Source organism: Eleginops maclovinus, chromosome 5 (assembly GCF_036324505.1).
Source record: "Eleginops maclovinus isolate JMC-PN-2008 ecotype Puerto Natales chromosome 5, JC_Emac_rtc_rv5, whole genome shotgun sequence".
NCBI classification, from domain to species: domain Eukaryota; kingdom Metazoa; phylum Chordata; class Actinopteri; order Perciformes; family Eleginopidae; genus Eleginops; species Eleginops maclovinus.
Genome location: NC_086353.1, coordinates 2,704,080 through 2,725,585, shown reverse-complemented (window position 1 = coordinate 2,725,585; position 21,506 = coordinate 2,704,080). Strand labels below are relative to the sequence as shown.

Sequence of the window (21,506 nt, the reverse complement as noted above, 5' to 3'; positions counted from 1 at the left end):
TACTCAAGCACAACTACCTAAAACATGCCCATAAATATAGCAATGGTACTTTTCCAGAGTTACAGAGAATAAAGATGAACTGGGTGACTGCTTTTTCTTCAGCATAGTTTGTGTTTCTCTGGAATTTGCTCTCCCCAGTGGAGCTGTGTTGAAGCGAATAGAGATGATGACAGATGTGATGACATGTATTTAGTTAGGAGGTGATTTCTCAATTCAGCAGACATGTAGGATGATGGAGGTTTCGGATGATGAACCGCATTCGATTTACGACCTGCAACAGCAGCAGCAGAACATACACTTCCAAACACAACGGAGTGCATAGCATCACTTCCACTTTCTTTCTCAGTGTGTGTGTGTGTGTGTGTGTGTGTGTGTGTGTGTGTGTGTGTGTGTGTGTGTGTGTGTGTGTGTGTGTGTGTGTGTGTGTGTGTGTGTGTGTGTGTGTGTGTGTGTGTGAGATTTACAGGCCAAGACCTCAATATCAAACAACAAAGCTTACATCGATAACACAACAGGAAACACAAAACCTCTTTCTGTGTCTTGATGTTGTTGTTGCAACAGAGCATGTACAGGAAGTAGGGCTGTGCAATAATGACAGAGTGAATGAGCGAGCGAGCATGTCACAGAGAGAAAGAGTCACAGAGGTCAGATTGCATCATCACGGTTCCCCTCAGTCGCTGGGCGCTGGTCAGCTCGGCCATGTAAACAGGAAACCGAAAGAGAGGAAAAGAGGACAAAGGCTTTCATCATCTGAGAATTTCCCCACACAACCTCAAGAGAGATTCAAAGGAGTGAAAATAGAACAGAAAATAGGGTGTTATCATATTTCTACAAGCATTACTCAAATTGAAAAGTTCTGTGAGTGCAGGAGTTTGTTATAAACCCACACTGATAACAGATAGCTTTTCTGAGAGTTTCAAAGGAATAGTTCAACATTGTAGGAGCTGGAGTCAGGTTAGCAAGGTTAGCCTAGCTTAGTATACTTACTGGCAGCAGGAGGGGGGGGAAGCCAGACTAGCTTAGCAAAAGGACTGGGGTGAGGGGGTGGGGGAGCCAGCCTAGCTTAGCATCAGTGATGGGCAAGTTACTTCCAAAATGTAATACAGTATACATATTAGTTATTACTGTGTTTTTAAAGTAATAAGTAACATTGCATTATTACTGTCTCTGAACTGTAATGCGTTACACTACTTTTGCGTTACTTTGAGTTAATTTCACCAAAAATAACCGGAAAAGTAGGGCTTTAAATGCTAAAATGTAGTTTATTGCAGTTCATTAATTAAAGCTATCTATCTGGCAGTATGCTGAACATTGGGAAAAGAGCTAGAATCTCATTGGTGTGTTAACGGGGACTTGGCTGACAAGCTTTCTAAAAGCCGGAAATTCCACAGAGGACAGAGGCTGCAGATATTCAATACTCTGCCACGAGTCTCTTAACTTCTCGGGGTTCAAGACGCATGCAGCCCGACAGAAAGTGACCTTCTGTTGCTTCGGCCTGCGCGCACTCCTGTCTTTCTTTTCTTTTCTCTGAGCCTGCAGCTCTGCATTGTGAATCTGCCGCTCTGCATTGTGAGCCTGCAGCTCTGCATTGTGAATCTGTTTCTGCAGCTCTGCATTGTGAATCTGTTTCTGCAGCTCTGCATTGTGAGCCTGCCGCTCTGCATTGTGAGCCTGCAGCTCTGCATTGTGAATCTGTCGCTCTGCATTGTGAGCCTGCAGCTCTGCATTGTGAATCTGTTTCTGCAGCTCTGCATTGTGAGTCTGCCGCTCTGCATTGTGAATCTGTTTCTGCAGCCCTCTGAACCAATAGTAAACAGGCTTACGGAGTTACTATTCTACCTGCATAATTGTTCCTCTGAGTTCGGAATGTCTCGCAATGTTGGTAAATTCTTAGAAACAAAATACCACATCGTTTCGGGTTAAAATGTGTTGTAACTGCGTTACTGAGAATTGTAACGGGTATTATATTACCAAAATATCAGAAGTAATGCGTTATGCGTTACAGCTAAAAGTAATACACTGTAACTCCGTTACTTTTGTAACGCGTTACACCCAACTCTGCTTAGCATACAGACTGGGACCAGGGGGAGACAGCTAGCCTAGCTTAGCATACAGACTGGGACCAGGGGGAGACAGCTAGCCTAGCTTAGCATACAGACTGGGACCAGGGGGAGACAGCTAGCCTAGTTTAGCATACAGAATGGGACCAGGGGGAGACAGCTAGCCTAGTTTAGCATACAGACTGGGACCAGGGGGATACAGCTAGCCTAGCTTAGCATACAGAATGGGACCAGGGGGGGACAACTAGCCTAGCTCATCATAAAGGTTGGTAGCTGGAATCTGGATGTATTGCCTAGCTTAGCATACAGTCTAGGAGCGGAGACTAGCTTAGCAAAAAGACTTGGACCAGGGGGAGACAGTTAGCCTAGCTATGCATAAAGACTGGAAGCTGGCATTAGGCCATGGAAAGCTTAGCATACAGAATAGTATCAGGGAGACAGCTAGCCTAGCTTAGCATAAATAAAACCATAAAAGTGTAAAAACTGCTTTAAAACCAATACTGTAAGAAGGTACTATTTCACAGAAATGATGCACCAAATATTTAGCTGCAATGCTGGATTAATCTGATACTGAAGGAAAGTTAAATAATGTATTCCCAAATGCTCTCTTCATTTAAGTATTCTTCAAGTACTTTTTCCAGCGTAAATACACCAGTCATGATCAGTGTCTAGCAGACATTTAATCTGACTCTCTGCTTCAACACTTTGTAACTTTAATCGCTCTGAATAAGAGCTGCACTTTAAGACTATTATAGACGTAAAAATGAAACTGACAAGAGTCTGTTTCTGCAGATTGAGATTTAGAGGTCACTTCCTGTCAGTATAAACACAGTTTTTCCTGAGACATGTGATGTCAGTCTTCACGCCTCTGTCATACACAGACAGAGAGGAGGCTGGGAGTCTGCTGCCTGGAGCCACAGCGCCCCCTGCCTCTGCAGTGAGGAGCTGCAGCAGGTTTCTGTTTATTTAGCTCTTAATATTTACTTTATCTTTATACTTTATCAACTGTTCTATCGTGTTATAATCAACAAACATTATTCTTATGACAAGCTATTCTCATTTATATTGCGACATCCTTTTATTCTGTCACATTTCTTATGTTTGTTTGTTGTTTTTAAGAATGAATTACCATTTAATGTTTGACCCCTTTAAGGATTTGAATCTTTCAGACAGAAAATTCAAGACAAATAAGACGAGGAGGAAGAGGGTGACGAGGAGGACAAATCTGCAGCCATTCAAGGACATAGAGTCTGGGTTTGTGGAGGTGAGAGTGTCATGAATATTTAAAGCTCCTTCCTCCAGGTTGTGAAGAGAGCACATGAACTTTTAATGAGTCGCAGGTTAAATGGGACATTTTATGTGCGCAAATGGCTCATCAAGTGAGGCTTAACTGTTGGGTGAATATCAACAAGGACAGAGTCACTTTTACTCCTCGAAACTAAACTAGACACAGTCCTCTGCAGAGTCTAATAAAGTAACTCCAGTTTGCTCTGATTTTAATGTCAGATCTGCTCTAATTTGACTTAAATAAGACATATTCTGCCCATTTTTTCCACTACTGTCACATGTCTCCATGCTTTAATGTTCAGAAGCTCTTTATTTTCCTCATAATGCCAGCACCTCTTTTCACCCTCTGTCTGAAACCAGAGCCCAGTCTGCTCTGATTGGTTAGCTGGCCGGCTCTGTTGTGATTAGTCAGCCTCTTAGAGATGTCCCGCCCCTTAACCTATCACGTACAATGTGTTGGAGCGCTAGCCAATAGAAGTGTGAGTGTTACATAGTGGTGTGTGTGTGTGTGTGTGTGTGTGTGTGTGTGTGTGTGTGTGTGTGTGTGTGTGTGTGTGTGTGTGTGTGTGTGTGTGTGTGTGTGTGTGTGTGTGTGTGTGTGTGTGTGTGTGTGTGTGGACACAGCTGCAGTATTAAGATGCTCCTCACACCCTTCTGTGCTGCTCATAACGTGACTCTAATGTCAAAGATTCAGGAATATGAGAGCATCTTAATCACCAATTATAGTTTACAGAAGTTATTTGTGTCATTTTAACCTTTGATGTATTAGTTTACTTGTGGCCATCATCTTCAAACAAGCATTTAAATGTTTCGAGACATGCATGACAAATGTTACTCATGTAAAAAGTACATCAGCATTGGCATCGTAACATATTTGAAGTAAATAAAGGTAGTCATTATGCAGAATGAGTCATTTCAGAAAAATAAATACTATTTAACTGGACTAATATCACTGATAAAAAATACTCACAAAAATATAAAGATGCCATACAAAGAAAATACTTAAATATGTACCTGAACATTTTACTCAAGGAACATGACACTCAATGTCTGGATCTCAACTAAGTCAGCTATTTTCCTAAAATATTAACCAATACCTTCACAATAATACGCTTTTAATCGTTTATGTTTGTAGTTTTTATTCGCTGTATGAACTGTTGTTATTCTGTTGTTTACTTTATTATGTATAGATATTTTTGTTTGTTTGTTTTGTTTCAACGATTTTACTCTGTAGCGCTTTGAGTTTTGTTTTTCTCAAATGAAAAGTGCGCTTATAAATACAATTATTATTTTACGGTGGAAGACAGGCGCTGATACACTACACCGGCCCAAACACTTCCATGTTTTCAGAAACAATGCGAATATAAAAAACCAAATGTGCCAAAACACATGCAAATGTAGTGTCCACGAAAAGTGCTGCACACACATAATGCGGCTTTTAGGGCTGTTTATAGCACGTTTGCACCTGTCAGCAACTGTAGTATCATTAGTATCATGCATCGTATAAGATAATACCCTAAGAGGCATGCATGAAATTGATTGATGCTGTGCAGGATTAACTGACTTCGGGAAACTAAAGTGAAAAGTTAAATCTCTAATGTAAAAGTTTAATCTCCCTGATTTCCTCCCCTATAAACCCCGGAGTCCGTTAATTGATGAGAAAGACAAAACCCATTTCCAAAACAAGAGTAAATCCAGAGAGCGTAATGAGTGTGTGTGTGTGTGTGTGTGTGTGTGTGTGTGTGTGTGTGTGTGTGTGTGTGTGTGTGTGTGTGTGTGTGTGTGTGTGTGTGTGTGTGTGTGTGTGTGTGTATGGCTGCACAACAACAGGCTTCATTAACTGCAGAGATTCTTCCTCTGCGGTCACCGGCTGATTGTTGCAGGACATTAAACTGAACCTCCGATTAAATTACACACACACTTTCTCTCTCAACAACCCTCTGGCTAAGGTGTGCGTCAGGCAGGACCACAGCGACAGAAAAACCATGACTAACGGCTGACAACCTGCCAGGTGAAACCAAAAACTCCCTGTGTGTAAGAGCAGATCAACAAGCAGAATTGAGAATACAAACTGGATTCACAAATGCCAGTCATACGTCAGATTTGCAAAGAAAACCCCCATGATGACCTGGATGCAGCACCATCCTGGTATTTATACTGCCTTTGCCACAATGTACTGGGACAATTTGTTTCCTGGCATACTGTAATTGCATTAACGCAGTCTGTGTTCTCCTCCACTGCCGGTGCAGATTCAGAGGACGTGATCACTTTTTTGTTAATTCAATTACAGTTAATGGAGCGTGAAGTGAGGTTCAGAGAGATCCAGAAAACCACTCTCACCAGCTACTCTAATGACGTCTGTAATTAAATCTGGTTAAAAAAGGAACTAACGACTTAATCACTGCACCACTTTTTCACAACAGATAAAACAGTTTAATGTGAGGGAGCGGAGAAAGAGAGCGCCTCTTTGTGGACGCTTAAAAATAAACATGCTGATTTACTTCAAGGTCACCTATCATGCAAAATCCACTGTCTTGTATACATACATATGTGTCCCCTCTGTGTAAATAGATTCAGAACGTTTCAGGAAAAAGATTATCTGTCTTCCTGTCCTGATCCATCGATATAAAAACCTGTCTGACTATGAGCTGATCAGATTTTGGCCACTTTGTGATGTCACAAAATGTCCGAAAATATCTGAGTACGTCTCAAAACTACCCCCAATAGCGCATTAAAAAGTAAATCAATCTCAGAAAGTAAATGTCTGTTAAAGTAATAACAAATATATGTTAAATATCTAAAAATGGTCAGAAATAATTACTGCTTTATGTTCTTCTCAAAGACTAATCACAGTGATATAAATGGATCAAACTCAGGCCGTGGTTTTCTAAACAAATGTTCAGATAAAGAAAACTTTGTTACCATTTCAGTATTTAAAGACTTGAAAAACAAATATAGACAGAGAAATTAAAAGAAAAGAAGAAGCATTTAAAAACATAGACATTATATTAGAGTATAAAGTAAACAACACATGTTAGAAATAAGAAATATATAAACACTTTTAGTACAATTATGCAAAACTAGACATAAGAAATATCAAAAAATACATACTGCAATAAAAACAACAACACATTAGAATTAAGTTTGTAAAGTCTGAACAATAAATGTAAGAAATAAGAAACATTTAAACATTAATATAAAACAACAAATGTGAAACAAATTAAATTAAAATAAATAGCAGAAATGGAAAACTAAAAACAAGTTATAAATACATGAGAATTCAAAACAACTCTTAACTATACAGACTGAAGAATAAACCCCAGCTGTGATTTTACACTTTTATCTTTTGTGTGGAAAGATATTCAATTGAAAAGTTCCTCAACCTGTCAGATATGGTCAATTAAAAAAAAGCCACCTTTTAATATTGCTGACTCATGTTTAAACCTGTACTCTAGAGACAGGACCAGAACCAAAAGGCATCAGCACTCACCCTGCAGAACCAATCTGAATCTGATCTATTCTCTGAAGCCTCCAATAAAGAGTCCTGTTGAGGCTGGAAACCAGCAGCAGCTGACCCTCTGCTTCCTGTCGCTGTATCTGCGTTTAGTTTACTTGTTTGTTCCTCTAAAAATTACTCTCAGTGTCATTTGTTTATTAACCAGCAGGGCTTTCATAGAGGGAGCACTGTTTATACTTCTATGAGTGGAGACTAATAGAGAACATGTTGGGATGATTAGCACATTTAGAAACTGTTCTACATTTAAGAAATAAATAAAATAAATCAATAAAATTAATCAATCAATAAAATTAATACAATTAATAAAAACTAATTAATTAATTAAATTAATAAAAACTAATTAATTAATGAAATGAACAAAATAAATTTAATAAATTTATTAAATAAATAAAGTTAATTAATTAATTAAATAAACAGACCCAGGCATAGAGACTCTGACACGGGGACTCTGTCATGGACCCGGACATGGCCTCGGACGCAGAGGCTCGGACACGGACCTGGACGCGGAGACCCGGACAAAAGTACTCGGAGGCGGAGGGCGAGTCACGGACTCGGTGAAGGACTCGGACACGGAGACTCAGACACGGACTTGGTAACGGAGAGTCGCCGCGGATTCGGACATGGAGACCCGGACACGGAGACTCAGTCATGGACTCGGTCATAGACTCTGTCACAGAGACTCGGACACGCACTTGGACCAGTCAACGAGTTGGGACACGGACTCACAGGGAGACCCGGAACCGTAGACTCGGAGACGGTCACTGAGACACGGACACGGGAGACTCGGACTGCGAGTCAGACACGGAGACACGGACACAGAGACCCGGACACGGACTCGGACCAGAAACCCGGACACGAAGACACAAACACGGAGACCCGGACAAGGGCTCGGGCAATGAGACAAGTGCCACAGACTCGTGAACAGAGACACGGACTCGGACTCTGACTCGGCAATGGAGACCTCGGACATGGAGACACGGACAAGAAGACTCGGTTTCGGACCAGGTTCCAATCCGTGTCCGAGTCCATGTCCGAGTCCAATTCCGAGTCGCTGTGTCTCCATCTCCATGACTGAGTCTGTTTACTTATTTTGTTTTAGAGTTTGTTTAAAGTTCTGTAAACTCTTGAGAGTTACTTACTGTAGCAGTTCGCAGCGCTGTGCATCATGGGATTTGTAGGCGGTTCTCTTCAGCTGGGGGCTCAGATGGAGAGGGAACCAGCAGAGAGCCAAGACCAGAACCAGACAGAAAACGGCTTCAGCAACTTCTCTATGCTGCGGGAGGAGAGAAGACTCATAAATACCTGTGTGTGTGTGTGTGTGTGTGTGTGTGTGTGTGTGTGTGTGTGTGTGTGTGTGTGTGTGTGTGTGTGTGTGTGTGTGTGTGTGTGTGTGTGTGTGTGTGTGTGTTTACTCCTCAGGCTTCCCTTCTGGTGCTGCAGCATCTCGCAGGTCATCAGTCCGTAGAAAACAGCCGAGCAGGTCAGTGGAACGCAGAAGTGAAACCCAGAGAGCCACCAGTCCTTCCATCTCTATAGAACTACAACACACAGAAACACACTGAAACCAGAGCCATGTCTGCTCTGATTGGTTAGCTGTCCGGCTCTGTCGTGACTGGTCTACCTCTTAGGGATGTCCCGCCCTTTAGCCTATAACGTACAATGTGTTGGAGCGCTAGCCAATAGAAGCACGAGTGAAACGTGGTGATGTCACTACCTTCGGAAGTAAACTAAGGAGTCCAATTGAGGCAGGTAAGGAGGGATGTGGGAGAGGGAACACTGGGATTTCAGCCTCTGTAGACCATTGACATGCAGCCCGCCGACTTTACCCATAACCTGTCGAAACAGACTTTATTATTTGGGAGCATTTTATGTGGAATCTGTTCTTTAAATTCAACTTGTCAGATTTATTCCACGCAGATTTTTAATTTTTTACTAACAAAGTTTTCTTTATCTGAACATTAGTTTAGAAAACCACGGCCTGAGCAAGAATTATTTCTGACCATTTTTAGATATTTAACATATATTTGTACTTTTACAGACATTTCACATTTACTTTCTGAGATTATTTACATCATTTTTGGAAACTTTTTCATGCGTTATTGGAGGTATTTTTGAGACTTTATTTACACATTTTAGGAAATGTTTCACAAATCAAATCTGTATTTTACTGCTTTATAAGACGAGGCGTTGGATGGTGGCTCTCTCTCGTGCTTGTGTTTCAGCTTGTTGGGTTTTTTGTTTGACCCGACATGCTGGGTCAAACAACTAACCCAACTCTAGAATAAACCCATGCATGTTCTTTCCTATATTTAACCCAGCATTGTTTAGTGCGTAGGGGACCTTTACAATTAAAAAGTAAATCACTCGTTCAAGGTCAGCACTCGCGTTGATCACAAGTGATGAATCGTTTTAAAAACAGTTGATGTGATTTTATATTTCTAAATTGATTTGCTCTGTGTATTTTCTGTCTTATCCTTTTTGATAGTATATGTGTGTATTGTTGGTGATCCACAGGTTATTTTGGCTTATTTTGTGGATTTAACATCCTAAAATATTGTAAATATGGTTCTTAGTTTTGTTTGCAGTTTAAAAATGTGCCCTTTATCAATGTAAATGAATCCTCTTTAAATTGAAGTCAATATCTCGGATATGTTCACCAACATACAGTTAAACATGTGTATAGTCTGATGTGTTCACTTTCATAATGTAATCTTCTGAGCCTGTGCTGGAGAAAGTATTCAGATCTTTTAAGGAAAAATCCCACATTGCAGTAGTAAAAAATGTGTACTGTAACATCACACATTTAAATTAAGTACATTTCAATAATACACTTGCTAGTTATCAGTCAGCTTGTCAAACTGATGAGTTAAATATGGTTTCTGAAGAATTGTGGGAGGCTTTCTGGCCAGATGTGTTGAGCTTTGCTGCCATCTACTGTCCCGATAAAGGACTAAAGTGCATTTATTTGAGGTGAACTTCAAGTACAGAAACTAACTAAACTCTAATTAATTGTATATGACAGCTTCACTTACTGTCCCACAATGCACTGCAGGAGTCTGTAGTTCAGACGAGTGAGGAGGCATGGAAAGAGTCAGATGCAAAACTGATGATTTCCATAACATGCTTTAACTTTCAACATTTTACTCCTGTAAATATTTCACCTTTTACTTTGATTCATTGCTTTCCCTTCCCATCCAGAGATAAACTTTGAGATGTATTGAGTTTGAATATTTTTGATATACCGGATGAAGTATCTGTTTATAAACCCATATACAGACAGAAACTACTAAGTGTGTTTCCTGAAAATAAATCAAGCTGCAGCAGCATGTAATATACAAGGTAATACTTTTTATAATTTGGTGTTGGTTTTGGTGCAAGCTGAACCACACTGCACTCTTTACATAAGATTTATTGGATCCACATACTTTAATTAAAATCCAAAAACAGTAGCAAATATTACAATAAATACAACATGTTTTTTTTCTATTTACAGCAGATACGGAGGCCAGCAGCAGCCATTTAATACTAGATAAAATCTAAAGCTCGGAGGTATGCGTGTGTCAGTGTCCGAACATCTCCTGCGAGGCGTAGGTCATGTAGAGGAAGCCGTCCTCGTCCTGGTGGTCTTTGTACACCTGAGCCATGGTGAGCGACATGGAGGCCAGGCCGCTGTTACTGATGAGCAGGTAGAAGGCCTGGGTGGGCAGCAGAGCCATCCGGTTCCTGAGGGACAGAGGACAAAGAGAAGACGTTAATGAGGGACGTCCTGCACGCCGTTAGCCGCGGTGCTAATGTGAAGCTGCTATTGTTTTATCACCAGCAGCACTGACAACACAACATTCTTAGAGTCTGAGTATTGGAAGTATGTGTGTTCACATTGGAAACTCGAGGGCATTGCACAAGGTTCTGCGCCCCAGCATTCCACACAAAAAAAAAAGTTATGCACATCGAAAATGAGGAAGAGCTGAAATAATGTGCATTCATTAAAAAATGCATAGAAGTTCAGATTATCCCACACAAGACAACACACTTTGCCGTTTAAATATTTACATGACACCAATAAAAAGTCTGTGTTTACTTGAGAACTCGAGAATGTTGGTATGCAAAGGGTGTGCGCTCACAAGGGAAATGCACTGCACTACTAAAAATAAAAAGCTATGTGAACCAAGATACAAAAGGTTTATCTTATCATATGCACACGGTGTATTTTGTAATGATTGAAAGCTTGGGTAACAGGTCCCTCAACAACGCAATTACAAGACATAAAACACATTTTCAAAATAATGCAAGCTCAGGCCTTCAGTAGTCTTATGGCCTCTGGGTGAGAGGAGATTTCTCTTAATTGATTAAGATGATATTATCCAATGGTGCAGACGTCCACCCTGACCAAATTCCATTCCTAATCCTAAGAATTTTAACCACTTGTGTTCACATTGGAAAACAGAAGAATGCGTCGCACAAAGACAATGCATCAAATTAGGAAAAAAAAGACATAAGGGTTTGGAAAAGATAACCTCCCGTTAGATTCACCTCAATAAATCCAAATAAAGTCCTTTCCAAAAATGTATTGACCTGACAAGCAAATAAGAGCACTTCTATGTATTCCCTTGGCAATAGTTTCATTGGAAATATCCTAAGCCAACATTCTTCTGTTGTACAAACAAGAATCCCTCTGTGAAATGGCCTCTTTCAGTGACTGATTTAACATTACATTAATGAAGTAGACACGAGTGAGACTTTAACCAGTTATAAAATACACCGATCCTTCTCCCTCCTAGTAAAATGTTATTTAATACTGCATACTGAACACAGGGTTGTAATATCATAAATCCTGCAGAGACGACCAGTTGCTAAATGGAGATTAAAGGAAACCCGAGTAGCTATTCTCCTGCAGATAAATGTGGAAACAAACTCTGAAACAGAACTCCTTTAAGTATAGTTCATTTAACTCGTGTCGTTTGAAACCCAGCAGCATGTTCTACCACAGAAAACTGGAAGTACTAAGAGTGTAAAATGACTATAGTGTACTATGAGCATGCAGTATTGATTTGGGACAGTTGTGCGATAAGCATGTTTGAACGTCATGCTTTTTAAAACATGCCTTTGAGTAATTGCAGTTTCGTCATATTCCATGATTGAAGCTGTAACTGATCACAGAGCAGTCAGGAGATTAACAGCTCTTTACTTCTGGGGATGAGTGCATAACCACGGCTGAGTTTCTGCTGTGTAACAGTGACAAACAAAATCAGGAAGCCAAAAACAAGTTGCTCAAAGAGCAGAAAAACAACCATTTTTAGTCTCAACATTCATCTGAACTGTTACAGATAATGAAAAGGGAATCTCTACAGTGCAGAGAATAACTGATCGTAATCTACGCATCCAAATCCTTTCTCTCAAGCAGAAAGTCTTTAAATGTATAAGTACATGCAAAAATAAAGAAAGAGGTTGAAAAATATTAACTAAAGTACAAAGCCAGCAGCAACATTATTGTAATCATTTTTCAGAAACAGACTGTGTCCTGTTGCTCTGGATAATAATCCACTGGGTTACAAGTTTTAAATTCCTATAATGAAATGTGATCCCCTATAAAAAAAACCCTCCTGTTCTACAGTTTCTCCAGACTTACAAAGAGACCAAGTAATGTCCTTTTTTTTTAAAGGGTTCTTAGCTCCAAACTGAAACCCATTTACTATTATTGACATCAAACTATTTGCAGACCAAAAGAAACACATGTTACAGCTTCTATAAATGAGTATTTTAGCTTTAGAAACTGGATTTAAAAGGCAATACAAAAAACAACCATATGAGAGACATATCAATACAGTCAAACAAATGCATTTATTGATTAAAAACCAACATCAACAAGCTGCATGAAGCCAAGTGTAATGCGTCTGGTCGATGAACTTCAGAGTTTTCTATTTTAAAGCAGCAGAGACAAGAGCGTGATAAATCTGCAGTGTCATACAGTCAGATGTTTTAGAACAGAATCCATGTGACAAAGAATTGTGCTTTATTTAAAAGCAAATATCTGCACGATAAATCATGTACAATTAGAGAAAATCCTTTTGGTTAAACGTGATGATTTTATATATATATTTTTTAGGATAGCTGAGGAATCTCTGCCTGCATTAGGACTCAATATTAGAAGTGGAACAACAGTTTGTAGTAAACAGGGACTCAATGTCTGCAGTGTAATCATGATGACTAACAAACATCATCTCGACTCACATTCACGTTTCAGAGACCTTTGTTTTTCTATAGATTAACATTAACAAAACAACCAGACAGACACCCATCCTGGCATCGACTTACTGACCAAATAGATATTTTAATCCCCGTTCTAGCTCACATAGCACCATAAAAAAAAAGCAGCCTTGATTTATAGTAAAGAAAACTTAAAGAAACACTGAGTTTACAAAAAGAGTGCATTTCTGACTTTCCTCTTATGTAGCTTAAAATGTTTTCCTTACTACACAGTTCCAGAGCCTAAACAATTAAGCAGATAATGAGTTTTATTGAAAATGCTATAAGATAAAAGTCAACCTTTTTAGACTTCCAGTCCCCAAACTTTATTTTTAGTCTTTTTTTTTTTTTTTAAATGTGCAGAATTCAGATTTGTTGTTTTACTCATCTTATGCAAAACAGGTTTCACCTTAAACCCTGTCATAGACAAATAAACCAGAAACTCATCAGCACATTAATCGATGAGATGAATCCCATATCCATCAATCCATTTGGAATATTAGTTATTAAAAATATAAAAATTCCAAAAGTCTAACAAAGCACATCCAAATAAGCCCTTTATATTTTAGGTACCTGCTGCTAGACTAATGGACTTTAAATACAGAGACTGATTTTACCTGATGATGGTGACAAACTGGGTCATGGTGAGTTCATGCGGCACCAGGAACTTGGTTTTATCCAGAGGAGGCAGATACTTCTCCCTCTCGTACCTCTCAATAATCACCTGCAAACACCAACAGGTGAGTGGAAACACATATAGAAAAGCACATGCAATGCTTCCAAATGGAGGGATTTCTCATGCAAACTTACCGGGATTTTGTTGGGGAATTTCGACCTGATCGCCGCCACTTCTTGTTTCCTTGTAGCTGCAAGAGAACAGAAATCACCAGAGTTATTTCAAAGGGATTTTTTCTTACTTATTTGTCATGTTTTGAGATATTTACCGAAGCTCTTCCTCAGTTTGAAGGGTTTGCTCTGCACCTGGGTCTTGTCAAACGGAGGCATGCTGTGTGTGTGACCCTGTGTGTGTGTGGTGCAGGGGAGGAGAGGAGCAGGGATCAAATGTGATCCGCAGAGAGCAGGAGTTAAATACCGAGGAGAGGCGGCTGTAGCGCATCAGCTGATTAGCACATGGCCGCAGAGCAACGTGAATCATCTGCGGGGAAATCAGGTTAGACCCGCAGAGGAGCCGCAGTCACACTGTCAGAGTAATACTTAGAAATATTGCTACAGAAAATCCTTTATTAGAGGTACAGATCCAGGATTGAAAATGTTAGGCTACTTGGATAAAAGTACAAAATATGAGGTGTGAGAAGTTCTCAGGTCTTGTACTTGAGTAAAAGCAGAAGTACTCAGATCTTGTACTTGAGTAAAAGTAGAAGTACTCAGATCTTGTACTTGAGTAAAAGTATAAGTACTCAGATCTTGTACTTGAGTAAAAGTAGAAGTACTCAGATCTTGTACTTGAGTAAAAGTAAAAGTACTCAGATCTTGTACTTGAGTAAAAGTAGAAGTACTCAGATCTTGTACTTGAGTAAAAGTAGAAGTACTCAGATCTTGTACTTGAGTAAAAGTAGAAGTACTCAGATCTTGTACTTGAGTAAAAGTAGAAGTACTCAGATCTTGTACTTGAGTAAAAGTAGAAGTACTCAGATCTTGTACTTGAGTAAAAGTAGAAGTACTCAGATCTTGTACTTGAGTAAAGTAGAAGTACTCAGGTCTTGTACTTGAGTAAAGTAGAAGTACTCAGGTCTTGTACTTGAGTAAAGTAGAAGTACCAGAGTGTAGGAATACTCTGTCACAGTAAAAGTATTCTAAATGTTCCTCCAGTGAAAGTAGAAAGTACTCTCATCTAAATGTACTTAAAGTAGCGACAGTGAAAGTAGTCATTGTCTGATTGGTCCATTTCAGAATAATATCTCTGATATGTTTTATAATGATTGATCATTAAAGTGTTCTCAGAGCTGGTAAAGGTGCAGCTAGTTTGAATGGCTTTGTATACTGCAGGGTAGCTGCTGGATTTACTCCAGGTGAACTAAAGCCTGATTTTAAGGGTTCATTATATTTACCATCATTCATCCAAAGTAGCTAAAGGTACAGAATAAATGTAGTGGAGTAAAAGTACAAAGTAGCATAAAATGGAAATACTCAAGTATACAAAAGTTTACTTAAGTACAGTACTTGAGTGAATGCTACTTATATACTACCCACCACTGAATATGTATAGCTAAATGCAGGCCTATTTAAACTATTAAAAGTGAAACTACTCATAATGCAGAATGACTTATTTCAAAGTGTTATGTAAAAGGATATTATTCTCTTTTATCACAAACAGTAAGAAAATATAACGTCAAATAATGTAGGCAGAAAATTATGTTCAAATTTCAAAATGGATATGAATAAAGCCAAATTATAGTCTAATGTGGCCAGAAATTGTGTTTACTCCTGATTAATTAAGACTCCAGGTCTTTAATTTGGTAAACACTTTTGAATTCGTTTTAAGATAGTATTTTATTGTATGTAAATTCAGAGACACAGTTGTAAATAAAAGCTAACAACTCCATTTATAATGAGAAACCTGACCCTAAAATCTGCTTCACATCTAGCAGTTTGGTGATCCCCACGCTCTTCTTTAATTCAATATTTCTCTTGTCATTCATCTGATCAGCCAATGGTGTGGCAGTATTTACAGTAGTGGGAGGGACTAAATGTGGTTGACGTCACCGCACAGGTGTGTCAAGAGATGTTACATTGGCCACAGAGACACCGGTATTAAAACGGCTGTACCTTCAAAATAAAAGTCGTTTAACAAGTCAAATTACATATAGTAGAGTAAAACATGTTCTTGTAGTTATTTGAAATTGGTCATCATTAAAAATGCGTGTTTTAATTCCTTATTATATTTTTAAATTAATCAATAGATCAAATAAATCGATGACCATTTTTCACTTTTCTCCCCCCCAAAAATGCTCTAAACAAAACCCTTTAAAATAATTTGTAGATTTCTTTGGAAGATTTGTCTAATGTTTGGTTTTCAAAGTCAAGTTGTGACATTTAGTTGTTCAATATTTGTTTTAAGTGAGCTGGTATTGTCATTTCATCATGCTTTTGTGTCCTTGATTTCTCATTGTAAAACCTGGTTAGTGAGGATCAGCTCTGTCAACACTGAAACATCTCTTGCACTGTACAACCATCTGTCTGTCTGCACAGCCTTAACCTGTTGCTATCTTCTTGTTATGTAACATGTATGTTTTTTTCTATTTGTTTTGTATTTTAAGCCTCTATGTTACATGTTTTATTTTCTTGCTACTTTAAATTACGTTAGATTTTTCGGGTGATTCACAAAATTTGTCAAGGGACTACAGATGAAAATTAACATATTGACTAAATCTGGTGTATTTGCAGAAATTAACTACATGAATGTGCACTGTCCCTTTTTATAGATAGATAAGACATGTAATACCTATTTCAGTTTATTTTACTACAGATTTCCTCGAAATTAATAATTTTTTACTTTGGTGTATCTTGGTGTTATAACTTATTATTATTATGTTTATTGTGTTTATTTGTATTATTTTAATGTATTAATATTATAACTTTTTATTTGTATTTGTATATTACTGCTTGAACGTGTACATTAACGGTTGTTTTATTTTGAATTCTCTGACCGGAAGTGTACGTCTGTATTATTTCCGGTACCTCGCAGTCGTCGCATCATCTGACAGCTGCTTCAGACAGGAGTTGTGTTGCAGAGACAGGACCGTTTTTAATGGACCACATTTCCCTCCGGAGGATATTTTACCGACTCGGGTGATAGAACCGGACCCGAAGCAGACGCAGCATCGCCCCGGTCCGGCCATGGACGAGCAGGCTGGCCCCTTCTTCAATAACAACAACAACAACTCGGGCTTTCCTGGGAATATTAAAGCTCCGCAGACTGTGGACGTGGGGGGCGGAGAGGCGGCCAGAGCCCAGTACAACATCCCGGGGATCTTACACTTTCTCCAGCATGAGTGGGCCCGCTTCGAGGTGGACAGGGCGCACTGGGACGTGGAGAGGGCCGAGCTGCAGGTAAGCACTCACTGAGGTTTCCATTGTCGGACACTGTTTGGTTTGCTACGTTGCGCTAAAACACGTTGGGAAAATGTATGTTCGAGGGGATTCATTGCTTATTTGTAACTAAATATTCAAGGTAAAGTAACATTTATAACTTGGGTTGAGTGTGGAAAATATGTTCTTTAATTCGGAATACATTTTATCCAGATACCACACATTTTATTGATAATATTTGGGACTTTTAGGGATGCTGATTCTGATTGACTGTGGTGTTCTGGATGTTGGAAAAATAGGTGTTGTAAGGGGTTTCATTGCTTATTGTGGAACAAATATTCACGGTTAAAGTCAGAGGTATACTTGACGCTCTGTGCATTCGCATATTGAGACTCAGTCACTGAGATTTCCATTGTCGGACACCTTCGTCTTGTGCTTAACCACATTTTAAAAATTGGTGTTTAAACGGTTTCATCGCTTTTTGTGGAATAAATATTCAAGGTAAAGTAAAGTATATTACTTAATTTGATTAATAAATATATTTTTTTTAATTCGGCGTTATTGCAATCCAGATACCAATACATTTTATTTATAATATTTGCACTTTATGTGATGCTTGACGCTCTTGGTGTTATGTGGTGTACGTTGCAGACGGAATGACGCACATACTCTCTGAAATGTAAAGTTTTCTGTTATACCAGCTGCTTTGTGAATCAATTTAATACCGAATAAAAGTGCAAGCCCATGTGCATCTAAAAGGGGGATTTAGTAGTGTGTGTGTACCTGAAATTTGTGTGTCAATGTCAAGCAAGACGACATAGACTTGCGTAATATTTAAATGGATGTTTCCAATGCTGTCTCCACTGCGCTACCTGCTGAGAGGGTTATCTGTGGTGGAGATTTAAAGACTTTTCTGTTGGTAGAGTGTGAGTAGTTGCATGACAATCCTATTACCTGCTTGTATATGTAATATAAATGAGCCAACCTACGTAGTTTGATTTATGTTGATCTATCACCTGTGCAGTGCTTTGCTGTGAGATCCATTATCGGACATGCAGCTCACTGCCACTGCCTGACATTATTTTTGGTGTTTTCCCGGGATCCCATTCTTTTTCTTTCATAATAATTTATTTAATAAGCTATCCCTACCACGCACAGCGGGGACCCTGACACGAGGTCCCCCCCCCCCCCAAATATCAGACTGTGTCTTGCTTTACAGTATAATGGACGCATGTGTGTTGCATTTCCATGTAGTTCGTGATGTACTTGAGTCACGAAACGTTGGCGTGTTTCAGCTTAATATAAGGAGCTAACCTGAGGGGCTCTACTGAAAGGCTCCAGTGTTTCCTCTGCGCTTCAGGTAGTCTGATTCACCCCCTGTAAACTGTGTATCATCATGATGAGTAATCCAACCTAATGTACCTCCTTTATTTATTTTTAAAGGATGTCCTGTAGCCATGGTAATAGAGCAGACCTAACAAACTGCACTGGTCACAGTCAGGATAGCTTGTTTATAATACACCAATTATCTGGTTTTAAAGTAACGATTTGTCTATATATTATGTGGTTGAACACACATCATAGGGTGCTTAATTACTTAGCTGTATATTGATCAAACCATGCCTGATGTAAATGATATCCAATCTCAGTCTATATTTTATCACTGTTGCTGCCATTGCACCTGCATGTTTCTAGAGGGATTGATACAGGTTTATGTTATCTAGCAGCTGTGGACAACAGACTGTAGGACTTTCAAATCCATTTTTAAAAACATGCTAACATATTTGACTTTAACTTTAACTACATTAGCAGTCCATTTTTGATGCCGCTGCAATATTTTCTGCACAATCTGACACCCCTCAAAACGATATGGTACAGGCTGACACGTGCATTGCAATGAACCTGCAGGAATGTTGTTATTGTTATTATGTTAGGTGTGTAGGAGCCTTTATCTTCTGTGCAGTGATGACCAAATGTAGGTTCCGTGTGCTCATTTAAGCTCACAAGATGAGCGCTCTCTTTGTTGTATTACATAAGGGCATCCATAAAGGGAAGCACTTCCTGTGAGGCTGAGTTAATGATGATGAATGGTTCTATGGGGCATTGGTGCACTGTTTACCTCTACTACAACCTCCATGCCTCTCGTCCTCTGTTTCTCCTGGCTGTTTTGAGGGCTTTTTTGTTGAAGAGTTTAGCTCCACAAAGCAGAGACTGTGTGAAAGCTCCACTTTACAGCCCTGTTTGATGTTTAATTTTCCTTCCCATCGAGCCGGGAGCCCATCAGAGTGCGACGGAGATGGCCGAACGGAGATGATGGAAACGAATTTCATCTGTAAATGCATTTGTTCTGCTGCCGTGGTGTTTGAATGTGCTGCTGCAGACGGACTGTGTGTCATTAGAGGCTGAGACAGAGAGTGTCACTTCCTCTGAGGAAATCCTCTGCAGGGGAAAAGGAAGAGGAAACCGGGGAAGCTGGCTCACAGGACAGATTACCCAGAGTTTATATTCCAGAAACAAAGAAAGGGTCTTATGTGAAGGAAGTTTCCTAGAAAGAGGGAGGAGGTTCAGTCTGATTCTCGTAAATCAAAACGACTCTCAGATCCAGTTTGTTCAGGACTCGACTCGCTGGAGTTTCCAGTTTAGAGATGAAGTCAGACTGTGAGAGGTTTTGATTCATCACCTCTCACATGCTCAAGTTGTTCCTGTATGATAAGCACATTGCAAGTTGACAATTTATCCAACCGGTTTTTATATTTAAAAGGTTTGCAAATATACTTTCATTAACCTAAATGCAAAACATAAACAACATTTTCTGTTTCGCATCCATTTAATTATATTTTTAAATAATAATAAATAAGATGTGTTTCAAGTCCCACATTTTGCATTTGACTAATAAATAATTGAATTCTGAAATACCTCAAAGTAACTTATTACTGGCCTATATATATATATATATATATATATATATAGGCCAGTAATAACAGGTTTTTTTTATTCACAAATGGGAATCAGGTTGTGCTTAAGTAAAAAAAGAATGAATTAATCAGTCATATAATTCAAAATAAGAATATCATTAAAATAAAAGCAATAATAAAGCAAAGTGAGCCAAGGCAAGTAGATTTGATGAATCCATCCAACGGTTTTTCAGTAAATGGATTACTCTAACTCATTTCTATTTGAAACTACCAACATTTATTTTATAAAGTTTAATTTTAACATCAGTAGATTTGATGTGATGGATATAAAAGGGTACTGGATTCATTATTCAATTGTTATATTAATTTAATCCTCTTAATTTTCCTTCTCTAAACAAATCATAAGGACAGTGAATTTGTGAGTGACGTTGTTGTCCTGTACTCGGGGCAGATGACCTCCTGCAGAGCACAGAGGGACTCTGGGTAAATCTCCAAATAACTATCTTTATAGACGTTACCACCGCTCAATTACACCCAGAATAAAAAGCAGTTTTTCCTCCCGGGGGCTGCAGGGACATTGAGGTGAAGTCATGCATGAGCTTGGTGAGCGGGTCACACACAGGATGTCATCTACTCAGCTTCCTTCCTCCCCGGACTCAGCTATAAATACATGATGGCCGGCCTACACACACTCAAACACAACACACACACCGACATGAGACACCTGTTGGAAATCATTTTCTTTCTCCAAAAAGGATCCAGGTAACAGATTGCAGTTCTCTTTTTAATGAAAGCAGTAGAGTGATGACAAGTGCAGTTGTGATGTCACTATGTCACAGATGTAAACAAAGGTGTCCAATGGAGGCGTTTTAGAGGAACTATCTCTGGAGAGAAATTTTCGAGACCATTTACATGCACTATATAACACACTACAGGAAAGGGAAAACCCCAAAAAGCATAATAGGGCCGCTTTAAGAGGCTGCTGTTGGAGAATCTCAGCGGTGGGAGAAATATTCGGGTCTTCTATTTAAATATGTTCTGATACCATTTAAAAAATAACAAAAAATGAATGTTTTTTAAACGTAAAAGACGTGCAACAAGAGAAGTGCAAAATCAGTTTCAGAATAATGTTTTATTGGATTATTTTGTAACCCCTTTCCGCTCAGTCAGGAGGTTTTATATCTTTATTGATAATCTGATTCCATAATAACTACAGATTTTGTTGTGTGTAGTAAGTGGAGCAAAGAGAACAGTACTTGGTTGTAACATGTAGTGAATTAGAAGTAAAACAAATAAAAAAGTGCTTGAGTAAATGTACTTGATAACTTTCCAGCACTGGTGGATTTCTCCCCTGCTGTCTCAACAGTTCATACGTGTACAGAAAGATGGTGTTCAGATGGGTGTGTGTGTGTGTGTGTGTGTGTGTGTGTGTGT

At 39.0% G+C, this 21,506-nt stretch overlaps 2 protein-coding genes across 3 annotated transcripts in view; one reads left to right on the top strand and one right to left on the bottom strand.

Moving 5' to 3' along the window:
- Positions 1-10,255: 10,255 nt before the first annotated feature.
- Positions 10,256-14,260, bottom strand: map1lc3c (microtubule-associated protein 1 light chain 3 gamma). Its single transcript, XM_063884218.1, has 4 exons — positions 14,052-14,260; positions 13,918-13,973; positions 13,725-13,831; positions 10,256-10,587 (listed from the first exon to the last, which is right to left on the bottom strand). The coding sequence occupies exons 1-4, from the start codon at positions 14,110-14,112 to the stop codon at positions 10,425-10,427; spliced, it is 387 nt and encodes a 128-aa protein (XP_063740288.1). The 5' UTR covers positions 14,113-14,260; the 3' UTR covers positions 10,256-10,424.
- Positions 14,261-16,831: 2,571 nt separating this feature from the next.
- The window catches only part of strn (striatin, calmodulin binding protein), a 39,439-nt gene continuing 34,764 nt past the window's right edge, over positions 16,832-21,506 (top strand). For both annotated transcript variants that reach the window (XM_063884834.1, XM_063884833.1), the window contains exon 1: positions 16,832-17,178. In XM_063884834.1, the coding sequence (XP_063740904.1) occupies positions 16,966-17,178 (213 nt within the window). In that variant the 5' untranslated portion in view covers positions 16,832-16,965. The remainder of the gene's footprint in view (positions 17,179-21,506) is intronic.